This window comes from Hoplias malabaricus, chromosome 3, assembly GCF_029633855.1.
Source record: "Hoplias malabaricus isolate fHopMal1 chromosome 3, fHopMal1.hap1, whole genome shotgun sequence".
In the NCBI taxonomy this organism is placed as follows: Eukaryota; Metazoa; Chordata; class Actinopteri; order Characiformes; family Erythrinidae; genus Hoplias; species Hoplias malabaricus.
The window spans coordinates 55,456,221-55,472,144 of NC_089802.1; the positions used below are offsets into that span (position 1 = coordinate 55,456,221).

The 15,924-nt window shown below is 35.6% G+C and overlaps 1 protein-coding gene across 1 annotated transcript; it reads right to left on the reverse strand.

The window, feature by feature from the left end:
• Window positions 1–1,351: 1,351 nt before the first annotated feature.
• On the reverse strand, window positions 1,352–15,687 carry il12rb2 (interleukin 12 receptor, beta 2a). Its single transcript, XM_066663382.1, has 16 exons — window positions 15,549–15,687; window positions 15,219–15,356; window positions 14,654–14,896; window positions 14,211–14,325; window positions 12,862–13,034; window positions 10,659–10,801; window positions 8,825–8,966; window positions 6,788–6,867; window positions 6,066–6,255; window positions 5,708–5,890; window positions 5,193–5,291; window positions 4,950–5,099; window positions 4,664–4,810; window positions 4,201–4,300; window positions 4,025–4,112; window positions 1,352–3,411 (listed from the first exon to the last, which is right to left on the reverse strand). The coding sequence occupies exons 2-16, from the start codon at window positions 15,346–15,348 to the stop codon at window positions 2,938–2,940; spliced, it is 2,457 nt and encodes an 818-aa protein (XP_066519479.1). The 5' UTR covers window positions 15,349–15,356; window positions 15,549–15,687; the 3' UTR covers window positions 1,352–2,937.
• Window positions 15,688–15,924: the final 237 nt, after the last annotated feature.

The following is a 15,924-nucleotide window of genomic DNA, read 5'->3' on the forward strand; positions in this document are numbered from 1 at the left end:
AAGGACTTCTTGCTACTCAGAAGCAAATTATTGGTAGAGGTTTTGTATTCAGTATAAGGTAGCAGGGATGTTTTCATACAGTATTTTTTTCAGAGGTTATGCATTCTCCATGAATACTTTTTGTACTGCTGCTTGAAAATGTTTCCAAATACAGGTGTGAAGAGTGCATCAGTTAGCTTGTGGTGGCCCTTGGCTTGCTTTCCTCTTATGCCTTAGACACATTCTCTTTAGAGATAACACAAGTGTATCTGCTCATAATACAGATCTAAATATTTTTTGTTTAAAATGTTGCTGTATTTTAGAGCATGATTTGGGTTCTCCATGATTACACAATGGGCCTTTTCAAATCTGAAATCTTGAAGTAAGTGATCTGAATTTGCAGCTTGATGCCAAATTATTTGATTCTTCGTCATAGCAGGTGATAATCTGAAAAGTGTTTTCACATCTCAAATGTGACTTTTGCTGAATGACCATTCAGGATGATGTTCATTAACAGCAGTGGCAGATTGCTCTAAGAACATTTTAATTTGCTCATTCATCAAAGCCTTTAGTGTTCTTTAAAACGTCAGGTTTACATTGTGCACTATTTACTTGATCGGTTCAATTTTAAGATTTCAGTCCTTTAATTCTGTTTTTCATTTTCTGCCCCATTTTGCTTTTTAGAACAGCACTACTGCATAGTTGTTCTGAAAGAAATACCAGTTGTTCAGTGTGGAACAACTGAGTGCTATGAAAATGTGTGAATTCTAACCCTGCTAATACTCAGACCTCTGTCCATAATTAAAAGATGGTCTATTCATATTGCGTGGCTGTGTGTGTGAAATTTAAACCATTAGTATTTTTTAAATGTGTACATAAAATTGGTATGAGTACTGATCTCCAGTGTTTCTGCCTTTACTGCATTAATAGGGTTTGGAAACGTGTGAAGTGGGTCAAAAAGTAGGGATGGACAATACATTTATTAGGCACAGTATAATGCATTTGCGGTGTATTGTGGACGTTGTTGGTATTTGAATGACATCTCAGGAAAAAAAACTGCAAACAATCCTTTAATTTCAGAATTCAACATTTTCCCATGTTTCCCACCCCTAATTTAAATATGTGCAGTGTTTCTTTTTATGCTGTGGATGTTGTGGATTGTTTTTGCTGATGTATGATTGGGCTGACTGACAGGTTACAAACTACACACTGATATACATTACCCCTAAAATGAACCTCATTGTTCACTGCATCACCTACCAATGTTTGTTTATTTTTACTCTGTTCTATGGACCTCCACAGAGCAGATATGAGCTGGGTTGTAGATCATTCTGATTGCTGCAGGAGTAGTAGTGGTAGCATATTAGTGTTGCTGTGCATTGCCCACTCACTCTCCATTATTAGACACAATCTGTTGGTCAAACACATCTGATGCTGCAGAATTTTTAATCATCCTTTGGTCTGCGTGCGGCGTTATGAAAAATAGCTGCCCTATTTTGTCTGATCCACATGTACCAGCACAGCACAACACACCTCTGTCACTGCAATCATTTACTACACAAATAATACCTGCTCTGTGGGGTTCCTGTATATCAGCGTTAAGCAATAAGGATGATAAGGGTTTCTAACAAAATATGCAGAGCAGCAGATTACTACAGACTAGTTGAATTACAAGGTGCGCCTGTATGGCCAGTAGAGCTGACGGAAGAAATGGTGAGTGTACAAACAAGGTGCTGTCATTGTTTTGACTGAGCGGAACAGGTCCAAAATATTTATACACCCCTTCTAATACATGAATGCACCAACTTTAAGGTGCACACAGCGGTATTATGTCCCTAGAAAATACAGAATAGAGCATAGCATGCAAAAGGTTTGTTTACAAAGTTGCATCTTGTTGGTAGCAATGACTTTGACCCATAATCATAAACCAAAATCAAAGTCTTCTGACAAAATATGTGCATTGCACTCAAAATTGACAAGTGGATGTATTTCAAAAGAACAGACACAAACACATGGTTTTCCAGTATTTTTTGATGATTCTGTCTTAATCACAGAACATGTAATATTTACAATGTCTGAAATAGAGTTGTATTTAACTGAGGTAAACTGGTCAGATATCTCAAGACACAATTCTTTGATCTAAGTCTAGTTTCCCAAAAGCTTCAAGGTCTTAATTTTCATATTAAATTGTAGAGACATTTTAATATTTACTCTAATATTTAACAATTATCTTATTAGTACTAAGCTTTGAGAGTCCCAGCCCTGACATGTATTAAAGCTCGGTGGTAATAGGTAATTTATATATTCTTAACCACATTACAGTGAAAACATTGGCAGAATGAAGTAAAATAGGTTAGTTATGAGTTACATTACTACAATTTGTAGTTAAATTGTAAATGAATACAAATTTATGTTAAAGATGAGCATGAGATCAATACTTATGTTATCGAATTACTGTTTGAAAGGTTTCAGCATTACAAGTTGTGCCCTTATTTGTCAACACTAGGGAAAAAAATAGATGTTAGTTTGCATGTAGAGGTTTTGTAATAAAATGTTAAATGTACTGAACATGCTGACTACTAGATAATCTAATTTAAAAAGCAAGCAGTTTTTATAATGTTTTTCTGTATGCATTATGTTGTGGCTGAAATTGAGTAATTTTTATATTTGGTTCTGGTGTGCATATCAAACGTAACCCATTTCACTACATGTTCATAACATTATTGCTTCTCACTGTAATTTGCCCAACAATGCAGTTTGCTCTGGTGAATTGTTTTGTTAGTGTTGTTGAGTGACTTAGTTTAAATTGTTCATGTTTAAAGCATAAAACAGCCAAAAGAAAAACTCCTGACTGATGTAAAAGTTTGGGATGTCGAAGTGTAAACAACAGAAGAGAAGCATAGAGAGCTCCCAGTCTTAAGGTCATCAATACTGCAACTGTTGGGGGTGGTTTATATTTTACTGAACACAGAGGTTCAAATCACTGCAGTCTATTTTGACTATGTCCAGAGTCAATTTGCCTCCAGTTGACATCAGCGGGTCCAAGAAAGGGCTTATTGGGCAGGGAAAGAATCCTAAAACGTCCATGTCCTCCTCTTCATCTTCTTCTTCTTCACTCAACACTCCATGAGTAGAAATGTAATCCACAGTAATATCTGTGTTTCGGGAGGCTTGGGTGCCGTCTGAGGAGTTTGACTCTTGGGAAAGGCTTTTGATGTATGAGCTGCTGGATTTAGGCTGATATGCTGAAGATAGGACACTTTGATCCTGGTCCGATATACTGAGGTTGCTGACCAGATGGCTTCGATCATCTATGGGAGAGGTTTCTCTTTGGAACAACTTTTCATGGGGAAGCTCATGTACATCCACAGTATCGGGCTCCTCTTCACTCAAACTGGAGTCACTGAGATACAACTGCAGCTTCATTTCACCCTATGAATAGAACAGGAAATTCTTTTTTACCACAAGAAAACAAACTGACCACAATACATATTCTAGGCTACCCATGTCCATCTCTAATTAAAACATAAAATAATTAATTAAAAAGTGCCCTGCCAACTGTAGTTTCTGTTCCATGTACTTCACTCATTTTCAGGGTTGATGTTATCTTACCAACTGGTTTTTCTAACTCTTTCACTCACTCACTGTCTCTCTTTCACACTCACATTACTCACTCATCCATATACTCTTTGATGTTAATGAAATGCGGGTGGTATTCAAATTTTGTATCAAAGTTTTTACCGGAATTCATTCTAACAAGTTCCAGTATGACTCTGCTATAATAACCAATTATCATCAGTGTCAAGCCGGTAAGATCTTTAGGGTCACCTCTGGGTTTCACTAATTATTTAAAAATTATTTTTTTACTATTTGTTAATTTGTTGGACAGACATAACTGTGTCTGTGATGAGGTTTCATGCTGCAACTCTGGTGTTCTATTTGAAATTAGCTCAATATTAGTTTCTAAACATTTCAGCTTAAAGACACATTTGTGCTTACACTGTCCTAAATGTGTGTCCAATTTCTAATCAAAACATCGACATACCTTCTCAGTTGCACACTCTTTTGCCCATTTGCTATTTGCAGGATCTGGAACAATGCTTGGCTTTAAACAGTGACAGCAATGAGAAAGTCTGCAAAGAAATAAAACAGAGTTCATTAAAAATTATATTTGAAAATGAAAAATCTGTATTCTGGTAGAATGGGCCTCTTCTTACTTACCTCCTGTGTACTGAGGGAAACTGACAGATTATAAGAAGAATAAGACAGGTCACGAAAACTATACAACCAATTGACACTACCAGTACCAGAGGTTTCTCATCTGAAAGAGAAGCACATGGTTTTCGATGAGTGGTGGTCACTAGATGGATGTTAATATATAATAAATAAATAAATAAATAAATAAATAAATAATAGCATGTTGCCCTGGGTAATCTCAATGGGATCTAAACCTCATGTAGGGACCTAGATCTTCAGGCAATTACACAAAGGCAGGCATATTCTGACTGCCAAACCTCAGGATATTATAAGCAAGTAATATAAATATATACACACTAATGATAAATACATGTAGCAACAAAATATATGCTTATTGTACAATAATAAGTAAAATATAAATGTTCTCTTTACAAAAGAATATCTTATTTGCCATTTTTAAATCTTACTGAATGCCTCAGTGGTTTACCTGATGGGCCTCCTGATTTTGTTATAAAACTGTATACATTTCCTTTGGGCCCTTCTCCAACTTTAGTCCAGGCAGAGATCCAGACCTTGTATCGATGTCCCAGGGCCAGGCCTGTAATGGTATACTCTGTCTTTGAGGGATCAACAACTGAAAAGTGAGAGGGGAGGGATTAACTTCAGGCCTTTGTCTGCACCACTTTATATTTTTAACATTTATTTAAATATGACAGTATTTAGCCTGAAGTATGAAAATTGAAAAATATTTTCCTTTGTAAAAAGTCTCTTACTGTAGTTACTAATTTTGCCTCCCACCACCTGCAGGTAAATGCTGTATTTTATCAGACAGCCTCCTCTTTTGTCTGGATGAACTTCATACCATTTTATCTCCACATTGTCATTTTTCACAGTTGCAAAACAATCAGGACCCTGTTGTGGAGCTGTGAGAACAGGAAAATGGTTATTTTAACACCTACGCATTTTTGTCTTTTAATTATTATGTATTTATTTGTACTTAAGGGAGCAGATTTAACCTGACTGCCATGTGGCAATACTGTTGAGGTAATTTTTTTTTGTCTCATCTGACTGCAGATAAACTACTGCTATGTCATAGCATACAGTAGGTTTCAAACCTGTACAGAGATAGGAGAAAAAGGCAAAAAGAGACAGACAGAGGGAGACAGAGAGAGAGTGAGAGAGAGACAAACATAAGTTTATATGCATTGTTTCTGGGTAAAGAAAGGTAAAAGAAATGTTAAAATAGCATATTATATCAGTATATATATAGCATGATATATCATATTACAGCATATTTTGATTCAGTAATGTATACAATATTACACATAGGTTTAAGCACCTGATAAAAGGTAGTTATCTGAGCAGTAACATTTTATTTACTAAAAACAAACAAACAAAAATCCCTTACTTCCCACCTGAATACACACATAAATGGGTTATAAATATGATCTGATATGTTACATGTTTAATCAGACAACAACAAATGCATATATAAAGTAGTGTTATATATTTATACAGATGTAAAACAGACCAGTAATGCTTGAAGTATTTATGTGGGGCTGCACTCTGATCCACTGAAGCTGATCTTTACGCCCAGCAGGATACCACTCCACAAGGTACTCTTTCAGAGTGGGTGCACTGGCAGGCCTCGACCACGAGATGGCGATACTGGAATTATTTACATTTTCGACAGTCAAATGAAGTGGATATGAATCTGCAAACAACGCACAAAACACACATTTTTCGGGCAGGTAGTAAACGTTTAAGTTAAAAACTATGTCTTTAGACAAAATTAATAAACCTTTACCTGATGAGGCAGGTCCATTTCACTCAACAAGGAAAGCAGCATAAAGAAAACAAATAAATAAACAGCCTTTTTCATGGCTTACCTATAGGCTGCACACGAATGCTTCTGACAGGAGACTTTCCCTTTGAGTTCACAGCAAAGATGTTTACAACACAGTAGGAACATGGCACGCTGAGACTTCTGATTGTGTGATTAACAAAAACACCTTCCTGGTCCAACACACTCACATTATATCCCAGAATCTTTCCCCTGGCTTCTGATTTACTCAGTTCCTAATCAAACAATAAGAGATCATATATTAAAAATCAATAAAAAAAAAAAATAACTTTTTTTTTAATTATTAGGACAGTTCCATGCATGTGAACTATCCCTAGACTAAATCTGATTCAAAATCTTTCATTGTCAATGAAGCAAGAAAAAACAGAGGCAGTAACTGTGAAAGCATAGGAGTCAGCACTGTCATTTCCTCTAAGCCTTTACTTGATTTTTCATAAACTGAAACTTGAAAGGCTTCTGGCTGTTGCTTTAACAGAGTGGTTAAAAGGATACAGTTCATATCATGCAAGATATTGCTCAGTAGTGGTTTGACCTTTACGTAGTTCCTGGGGAGGGGGGTAGTCTGGAGTAACAGCATGACTATACTATACATTCCCATACATACAGATAATCAGATACAGAGCACCATATTTGAGTGTGGAAGCATGATTCAATCACTGAATTACCTTCCTTTAAAGAGGTGGATGTGCAGGATTACAGAAAATACAAGACTTATTTTAGATATATAAATAAATTCTATGTACGTACCTTCCAAAATAACTGTATGTGCTTGTTGACTGTGTATTTGGTGTCTTCCACATACCAAGCATCCACCATTGCTGCAGGAACTATGGGGAAAAAAAATAAAAAAATCAGGTAATTGTTAAGTAACAAGTTACAACAGTTTTTTTTACAAGAAATCTCAGCTTTATCTGTGATAATTCTGTTATTGCAATGTTTTGTAAGAAGTCTATTATTTGACATCTTTAAATGTTTCTTTCGATTACATTTTGTCAGCTATCACTGGATCATTTTGTAGACAGAGTAAAACATAAAAATAAAAACACAAATACGGATTGCCTTTTGCTCCTGACCTAAACATTTCATGTTCTTGACCCTAAGAACGCAAATCACGTGATTTCCTTAGAGATTTTTTTTTATTTTATTAATACATTTTCTGTATCCACTTCACTGAGTTCAGGTTTGCTGCAGGTCCAGAGCCTGCCCATTAATGAAAACTAAGATCAAAAATCTGACAGCCTATTTTACACAATGACCACCAACTGATAATTAAATAATCATTTGAAGACTAAAATTATGACAAAATATTTTGCACATTTCGTTAGTGAATAACAACTATAGAAAATGTGAAAGACCCATTGAAGGACCTGCTATTTCAGATTTGAAAACAATACAAGCAGGGCAATTCTGTTTATTTACTGCTCTCATGGCAACAAGAGTGGCAGGGAAGAACAGCCAAGAGGAGTCGACTTCCAAAAAATAATGTATTAGAGTGTTTAGATTTTAGTGTTAAGATAATAATAGAGGCTGTATTATCCAATAGTATTCTGAGGTACTTTCAGAGTATTGTTCCATAGCCTTCTCACTGCAGCATCTCTGTTCAAAAAAGTGGCCAGACAGTAAACGCTTTTAGTGAAGAAGAGTTGATTCCTAAAGAATGATTTCTTTGACTGTTCAGGTGTCGTTTGTCAGCCAATGTTTTGTAGACTTTAAACTCTTGGAGGTAATCCAGGCTCTTTGTGCAAGTGCATGCTACAGCTCATTATGGACTTGAATGTTAAATAACATTTAATTTATATTCATGTTAAACTTTATACAAGAAAACGTTTGGGATGAATTAAAACAGAGACTTTGAGCCAGGCCTTCTTGTCCAAATCCAGGGTCTGAACTTAAAAATGTGCTTCTGGAAGAAAGGTGAAATAATCCAATAAACACATTCCTAAACATTGTGGAACGCCTTCCTAAAAGAGTCGAATCAGTTATAGCTGCAGAGTGTGGGCTGACATCATATTAAACCATATGGATTAAGAATGGGATATCACTAATTTATATGCATGCAAAGGCAGATGAGCAAATACTTTTAGCAATATATTGGACAATGCTACATGACGTTTTCATACAATTAAAGGCTATTGTTGGACAATATTTATTTTATTCTAGCCACAGATGTTGCCTACATTATTTATTTGTTAAGTGAAGCATTTTTAAAATCTTAACTCTGAAAATAACTAAGAAAAGCATCTATTAAAAAACATTCCTAGTGAAGATCTGCAGTGACAGTGTAATATTTTTTAATCACACTTTTGCAAGGCTGAGGTGCCAGACAACTAACAATATATCTTTTTGACCACTGAAGACTCATCTGTATGTCAGTTATTATTTAACAAGTCCCATACTGGAGTTGCTTTGTGGATAATATGCGTGCCATTAGGAAATTGACAATGTCTCACGAGTCAGCATGGTCTCGGTACAGATTCAGAATATTTTTTCTTAAGAACAGTAATAAATATTTTATCCCTTTACGGTTAGATGTATGGCAAAAACTCATTAGAAGCAGCCCCTATGACTTTTTGACAAAAAAAACAGACGTCAGAACTCAGAGCGGAGTTATCTAACACCATCACATTTCACACATTGTTTCCATGACACGTCTCTGCCCTTAAAATACTCAGCCCCAGTGCTTAAAAAGAATGAAGCTTCAAAGACCAAATAATAAACTGAATTAAATTCCTTGCTTTGGGCACAGTAAAGTAAGAAAATGTCATTATAATGTTAGGAATTCACCTTCTTCATCAGTCATTGCCTCAACCTTGCTCCACTCACTCCACACTCCTCTTGTTGGGCTAAATTTCCATCTGACCTGAAACTTGTACAGGCTGTACGGTTTCAGTGAAGTGATCTTCCAGCTCCTGCTTGAATGTGTGTGCTACAAAGAAATAAGACACACAAATCCATTTGTAAACATTTGTAACTAAGAAACTCCAGTTAAACTCATTTTTGTGTGCTGCCCAGTAAGTGCAGGTAATTCTGTGTGGAGGTAATTCATATGTGAATTGATAAAGCATTTTACCACAGAATCTGTGACCAGTGCTGGAACACAGTCACAGATCTGTACGTGAATTCTGGCATTTTGATAGAAACAACATGAAACAGATGACTAATTTTTATACCATTGCAGCAGACCTTTGCACTTGCAGTGCTCGGAGTTATTTTATAATATAAAAATCACCAAGAAAGGAACATATATATAGAGCCTGAAATAACAACTCTAAATCAGTGACACATCAAACAGGGCATATCTTCCTTGATAATGTTTCATTATTCCTGTAGCACATATATTCATTCCTTCTATCCTAGCTTAAATGTGAGTAACTTCATTCTAATTGTTATAATTATTGCTCACTTAATAACTAAAAATGTCTGTATACTTTCTTCAGATAGCAAGGCTGCAGTGTTACATAAATTTTGCTTATATTTTAAAGTGTGATTTAATTCCTAGTAAAATTATCATCAGAGCAAAACCAGTGTTGCCAAGCCTCAAAACTAAACATCTTTGTATTTAAATAGGAAAACCACAACCAAGCCGATCCATTCTTAAGTTACGCCAGTGGTTTGAACCTTCTTGTGAATGCTCTGAGATTTATTTTCCTGTTGCATACTCTAAAAACAATCTCCAAGTGCAAAGGTATAAGTACAAAGTCTGTTATTAGACAGATGCACCATGTTTTTAAAATATGTTAAGATATAAAACATGAAAAATAGTGAACTTTTATAAATTGTGCAGGGTCATTTTGAATTTGTAATTCTGCATTCAGAGCATACATCAGACAATATCTGTACTGCTGTTTTAGCTGCAGTTTTTAACAGGTTATTACACTGAAATGAATAATAACGTGCAGCACTGTCTGAATGATCATCATAAGCTCAACCATTCTGTCTCTACAGAGCTTATGATGATCATTCAGACGGAGCTGCAAATTATTATTCATTTCAGTGTAATAACATGTTAAAGACAACTGCTAAAAACAGCAGTACAGGTCTTGTCTAACTTTTGTCTCAGTTTAGTTTTGAAACAATTTGTCACATTTCCTCTTTGCAATGTTGTGCACTACTGTCCCTGTCTAAATCAATCAAGTGCCAATGATTAAATAAATCATTTTATTTAAATGATTGTAGCAAACTTTATTAAAAGTAGTGTCAGTGAACCTTGTAAAAACATTTGACTACATTTCTAATGTTGTCAGAAACATATTCTAAACACAGATGTGATTTAAATTCCATCATGTAAAAAGGAATTTAAAAAGTAAATTCAAACGTTGTTACAGTGAAATGGAAGTTATATCACATTACATAACAAAATCTCTTGACATTTATTTCACCAGATGTGAATCAGCCCTTAAAAGATTTTCTGCTTGACGTGCTAATCTAATCAGTTAGGTTTGTGGGCTGCCAGTCTCATCATGAGTCAACCAATAGCTGCTGTACATGTTGAGCTTGGTATATTATCAGTGGGCTGAGTGGTTTCTGGTATTCGAAGAAGGATACCATACCAGTCCAGATCAGATTTCAGACCGAACAAAGTGCTGAAATTGTAGATGAGTGTAATAAGTGTACATACATCGAATGACAGGGTGTTCCAGCTTCCCCAATCGGCTTTGTACTGTATCTCCACCAGCTGAATGTCTTGGGTGTTGTCTGGGTGAAGCTGGCATGTTATTGAGGAGCATTCCACTTTTGCAATATTTGGGCTTATAGGCTTCACTGTACAAACCAAGAACATCAGAAAGATAGAATCAACATTAGTTAATAAACATACATTATTGTTACAGAACAGTCACAGTGATTAAAGCCAAAGTAGGTGATTTGTCTTAAAAATATTTTTGTTATATTTCTTGAAATATTCTTTACATCCCCGTAGGAATCAGTACATTAAATTGACATGACTAAAAACATTTTTATATGGTTCACAGGAAAGTAAAAACCTTGTCCAGACTGAAATGGAATGGCTCTATGCCGTATCTGCCTGTCTACTATATTATACTCACCCATGCATGTGTAATGCACACATGCACGGAAACGCATGCCTGAAAGCTAAAGCAATGGCAGAGAGAAGTGTAACTGCTTACACTGCTAAACAAAGAGAGGCTGGATGGAGCCAGAGAGAACATCAGTGTAACTGCTGGCTGAATAGGGGGTAGGACTTTTTGCTTGGAGTTTTTCAGAAAATGGCTTACACACTGGTTTCTACAAAATCAAATTCTCCAGCCCTTGAAGTTAATAAACCAAATAAAAACTAAATATTTATTACAGTTAACAATCTCAGTGAATGATAAGTAACTGAATATTTGCTGATAATTTACATTATGATAAGTCACATTTTATTGTATTAAATTTAAATACCAAAAAGTAAACAAACAAGAAAAAGTCCAATTATATATTTTTAAAAGGCTTTCTAAGGTTAATAATAGTTTATTGGCATGTGTCGATTAAATTTATGTTGTTTGACAACGAAACACCAACTACTCAAATATTAATAAATGTTATAGAATAAGCAAATATTGATGTCATTAAATAGCAAGAGTATTAATTATTTGTGTGTAATTCTTTAGAGATGTCCACAGTTGTAATTGTGTAAAACACTGCCTGATGGAAAAAACAAAAGTCACACGAACACTTATTTTGTTGGACAGCTTTTAGCTTTGATTTTGGCACACATTATCAGTGGCATATTTTTGACATATTTTTAACTTCTAACAGCTAAATGTATATTTCACCCACAGTTGACTGTACTTTCAAACCACTCCATAAAGTCTTTTACAGCACATCCTAAAAACTTTCAAATGCCTTAATGTCAGGACTTCAAACGCATTAAGAGCCACTCTGTCACAATCTGAGCCCCAATCTCAGCATTTTCATACTAAAATATGCCTGTGCCATCAGGAAAGAAAAGTAATTATTGATGGGATAAGCTGGTCATTCACTTCCTCATCTAATTTACCTTTGCCACATAACTTTGCTGAGCCTAAACCTGACTAACAGAAGCATCTACGGATCACAATTCTGCCTCCAGAGGCTTGTACAGTGAGATTGTAAATACATCACAATGCTGATGTATGTACGCTTCCCTTAAGCTGATGCATGCAACTCTCTAGAATAGGGTAAATCTGGACTACACAAGCTACATGACCCTTTTCCATTGTTTTTTACCTTTTTCCCCTGATTATCCTCACTAACAAGTGGCTGTTTTATGACTTTACTGCTTCTTAGTTTCTTATCATGGGAGTTCTCTTCACATTGTGAATCTATTTGGAAATGCTCTTTCACAGTTAAATATAGCTACGAGTTCTAATTTCAATGTTTCACAATTTGACTTCAACCATCTTTAAAGCAATTTCCAATAACAGGCATTCAGGTATCTTTTCCAAACCACATTCCTTCCAAATAACCGAAGCTTCACCTCTATACTGTCAGGTTGACACATTATGTTAGTAAGGTCTTAAGTTAATTCCAATAGTTTAAACAGTCTCGTTAGTTGTTCCTTTGCTTGATGCAGGTTAAAACTCTTTGGAAACAGTCATTTCAATTCCAATTTTGTTACCCAATCAATAGTACATGTTCCGATTTGGTTGTTTAAAGGAACAAGAAGTTACTCGCTGCATCAGGTAAAGGATTTTAAAAATTGCTAGCAAATTTTTTTATTTTTGGAATATGTAGTAAATTATCCAATTACAGGCTATAAAATATTAGCTCATTTATGGCCAAATGGATATTTATGTGTTTTGCCACCCAGTGTGTTAGCCCCATGTTCAGGTTTACTGTACCTATGTCATTGAGTGTAAAACTGTGGTTCGCTGACGATTCAGAGCCCAGACTGTTACTGGCTTTGACCTGCACGGTGAAGTTTGTCTGTGAGGCTGGAATGGGAAAAACAGCTGATAGTTTCCCATCATGGAGAATAATACTTGTATAATCAACAGGAGGTTCCCCTTGCACCCTGCAAAACAAAAAATACTAATATTACATAACACTGTATAAATCAGTGGTTGTTTGGTGTTTGTGTGTGTGTGTATATAATATATATATACTCACACACACACACACACACACACACACACTTTTTGGTGAGTTAGTTGGGGACAGATGACAAATGGTGTTACTGTGGTATAAATCACAACATATTCTAATCATACAACTTTAAGTTTAAATTATTATTGGATTAATATATCATGTTTAAAGAAAGTAGGTCTAAAAACTGAAATAACCCAATTTGATCACTGTTTTGTTTTATAATTGTATGATATCAAACAGCAACCTACACAATACTGGAAATGTAAATCAGAAAGAAACCATTAATTAAGTTTTATTCATATTGAAGTCACCTAGCAAAAGACATCCTCACAAAAGGCTCTTTGCGCCAAGCTAAAGAAGAACCACATCTCTTAATGTGTGTTTAAATATAGATTGTGTTTTAAAAATTAAGATTTAAAGGACTTCCACATAAGGTTTCTATGCCCTCACAATATGTGGAAGTTCTTTTAAACATAATACAGTTGTTTAAACACACAATCAGATTCATCTCATTTATACATAAACAACTCTCTAAATAACCAACATTGTGAAAGTGTTTTAAGGGAATAAAAAGTGCTTCTTCTAAACTCTTAAAAATAAATTACTAAGGATCCTTTGAGTAATGAAATAGACAAATCATTTTGGTTCTATAAAGAACCACATTTGTTTAAGAGATGTGTGAGTGTATCATTTAAAGGTTTAAAAATGTAAGATCTATTAATTGATCTTAAGACTTTTTAGCCACATAAACATATTAGCAAAAATGATTCTTTATGGAACCAAAAGTGGTTCTTCTATGGAATCCCTCAAAGAACGTTTGTAGCACCTTCATTTTGTATGTGGTGTTGTAAAGACCTGTTTTTGCATGTTTGTTTTAAGAGCGTACCTTTTAGTTCCTCTATACTACATTTTAACTTTACTATTTATTATTTTACAACTTTTAAATGTATAGATACTCCTGAAACTATAAATCTCCACAGTTGTGTGATACTAATACCAGTTTAAAGATATGTTTCAGCCAGTGCAACACAAAACAGATCATATGAAAAGAGACGCTAAAGATCATTCTCAGAAAGGTTATCTGATTTCTTTCCTTACTAACCGGAGGTGGGATGTGGTCTGGATGAATGGTTTCAATCTTGTTTTCCAAGTGCAGTTCACATTGCCGAGTTCTCCTTCTTGCACACAAGTGAGATTCTGTGGAATCTCAGGTGGATCTGAAACAGAATGTAAACAACTTTCAAACTGAATTCACTGTGGTGATTTTTTTAAAGCTTAGTTTTAAAACTAACAAGGAGCTTGAATAATGTGAACAGTCACATTGTTTTTTCTGACAGCCTCCACCCTGCACTTTTTCAGTTGCATTTTCACTCCAGCATTTCACACATCAGTGCTTCGTTTATTTAACACTCAGCAGTTACAGGCTATTTCTCCAGGCAGTCATGACAGTTCAGCCCAGACACTTCCTCATAAGGGATGGAGGTTGATTAACAGTTACACTGAACGTAATTTATGAATGCTTTGAGTTGTGTGTTGTTTACGTACACCCTGGAATGATGTCAGTGCCGCAGGGCTCTGGATCAGAATCACACTTGCAGATGAAGGTGGTGGGCTTTGTCAGATTCTTGATGTATATACTGACAGTGGTTGAATTTAAATGCTTGTGATCCAACTGCACCATATCTTGAAAAACCGTTTTTTTCTGGCAGTCGTTTCTGGAGACACAGTAGATGTGGAAGCTCAAGCCCATGTGGACCTCCTTTGCTGATAATAAAGAGCATTTTTTCCCTGGGAAACATTTAGATACATGACAAACACAGTAAGTTAGATACAGCTGTGGTGAGAACCCCCCCCCCCCCCCTTTGTGGATTTCTGTGGAAGAATACACATCCTCTATGATGAACAATTTCTGCATTTTGTAATTATGTTTTGGAGGGTAAAAAGAACTTGGCCTGGTCAAAAATTATAGCACATTTTATTTCTACTCTTCTGTTTGTTACATTATATATTATATTTGTATCTAAAAAAATAATCAACAAAATACGTCAAGAATTTTTTTCCACAAAACTTTAGCCATTTTCGTTTGAGACTGATACAAAACATAACACACCATCCGCCGCGCTGCTGGCTTCAGGTGTTTCAGTGACCAAGACCAGCAGCAGGAAGATGAAGTTGGACCAAACACTGCATTTAAGAGGCATGGGATCCACTTGCTCCAGTAACACGTCCAAGTCTACCATAAAGATCTCTGAGGAGACAGAAATAATCCATGAACAACTGACCGAAGCCTGTCTGGACTGGGATGGCGCTGCCTTTAGAGAGAGAAGCTAGTGAGTCATTTTGAGTAATACTTCACTCTGTTGCTGCTGTTTTCGTTTGAATTGACCACTGCTACTAAAATTCATAGTCCAGCCTTTTATTAATGAGTAACGTTACTTACCCAGGTCATCTGTCCATAGTTTCAACCAGACTCTAGTGGTTTAAGTCCACATTCAACTCGAAAAGTCGAGAACAAATTCTCTCGGTTTAAGTCCAGCTCTCTTTCACACACTCATCTCTCTGGCGCGTGTTCTCTCTTCGCTTAGACGAGAGCGCGCATGGGCGGGGCCAGGAGACAGGCGAAAGACCAGACGCGTGTGTTAAACACTCCTGACCAAAAGTGCTTCACACGATTATCTTCATTCGCAGATTTTCTCAAATTGGAAAGACTACACAATGAACATTATTACATCGTTACGCAAAATTGTAACATCTATTGTGTGTTTTAAATTAAATTAGTCGATTGAATAAAGAAAGTAAACTTTAAAAATAATGAC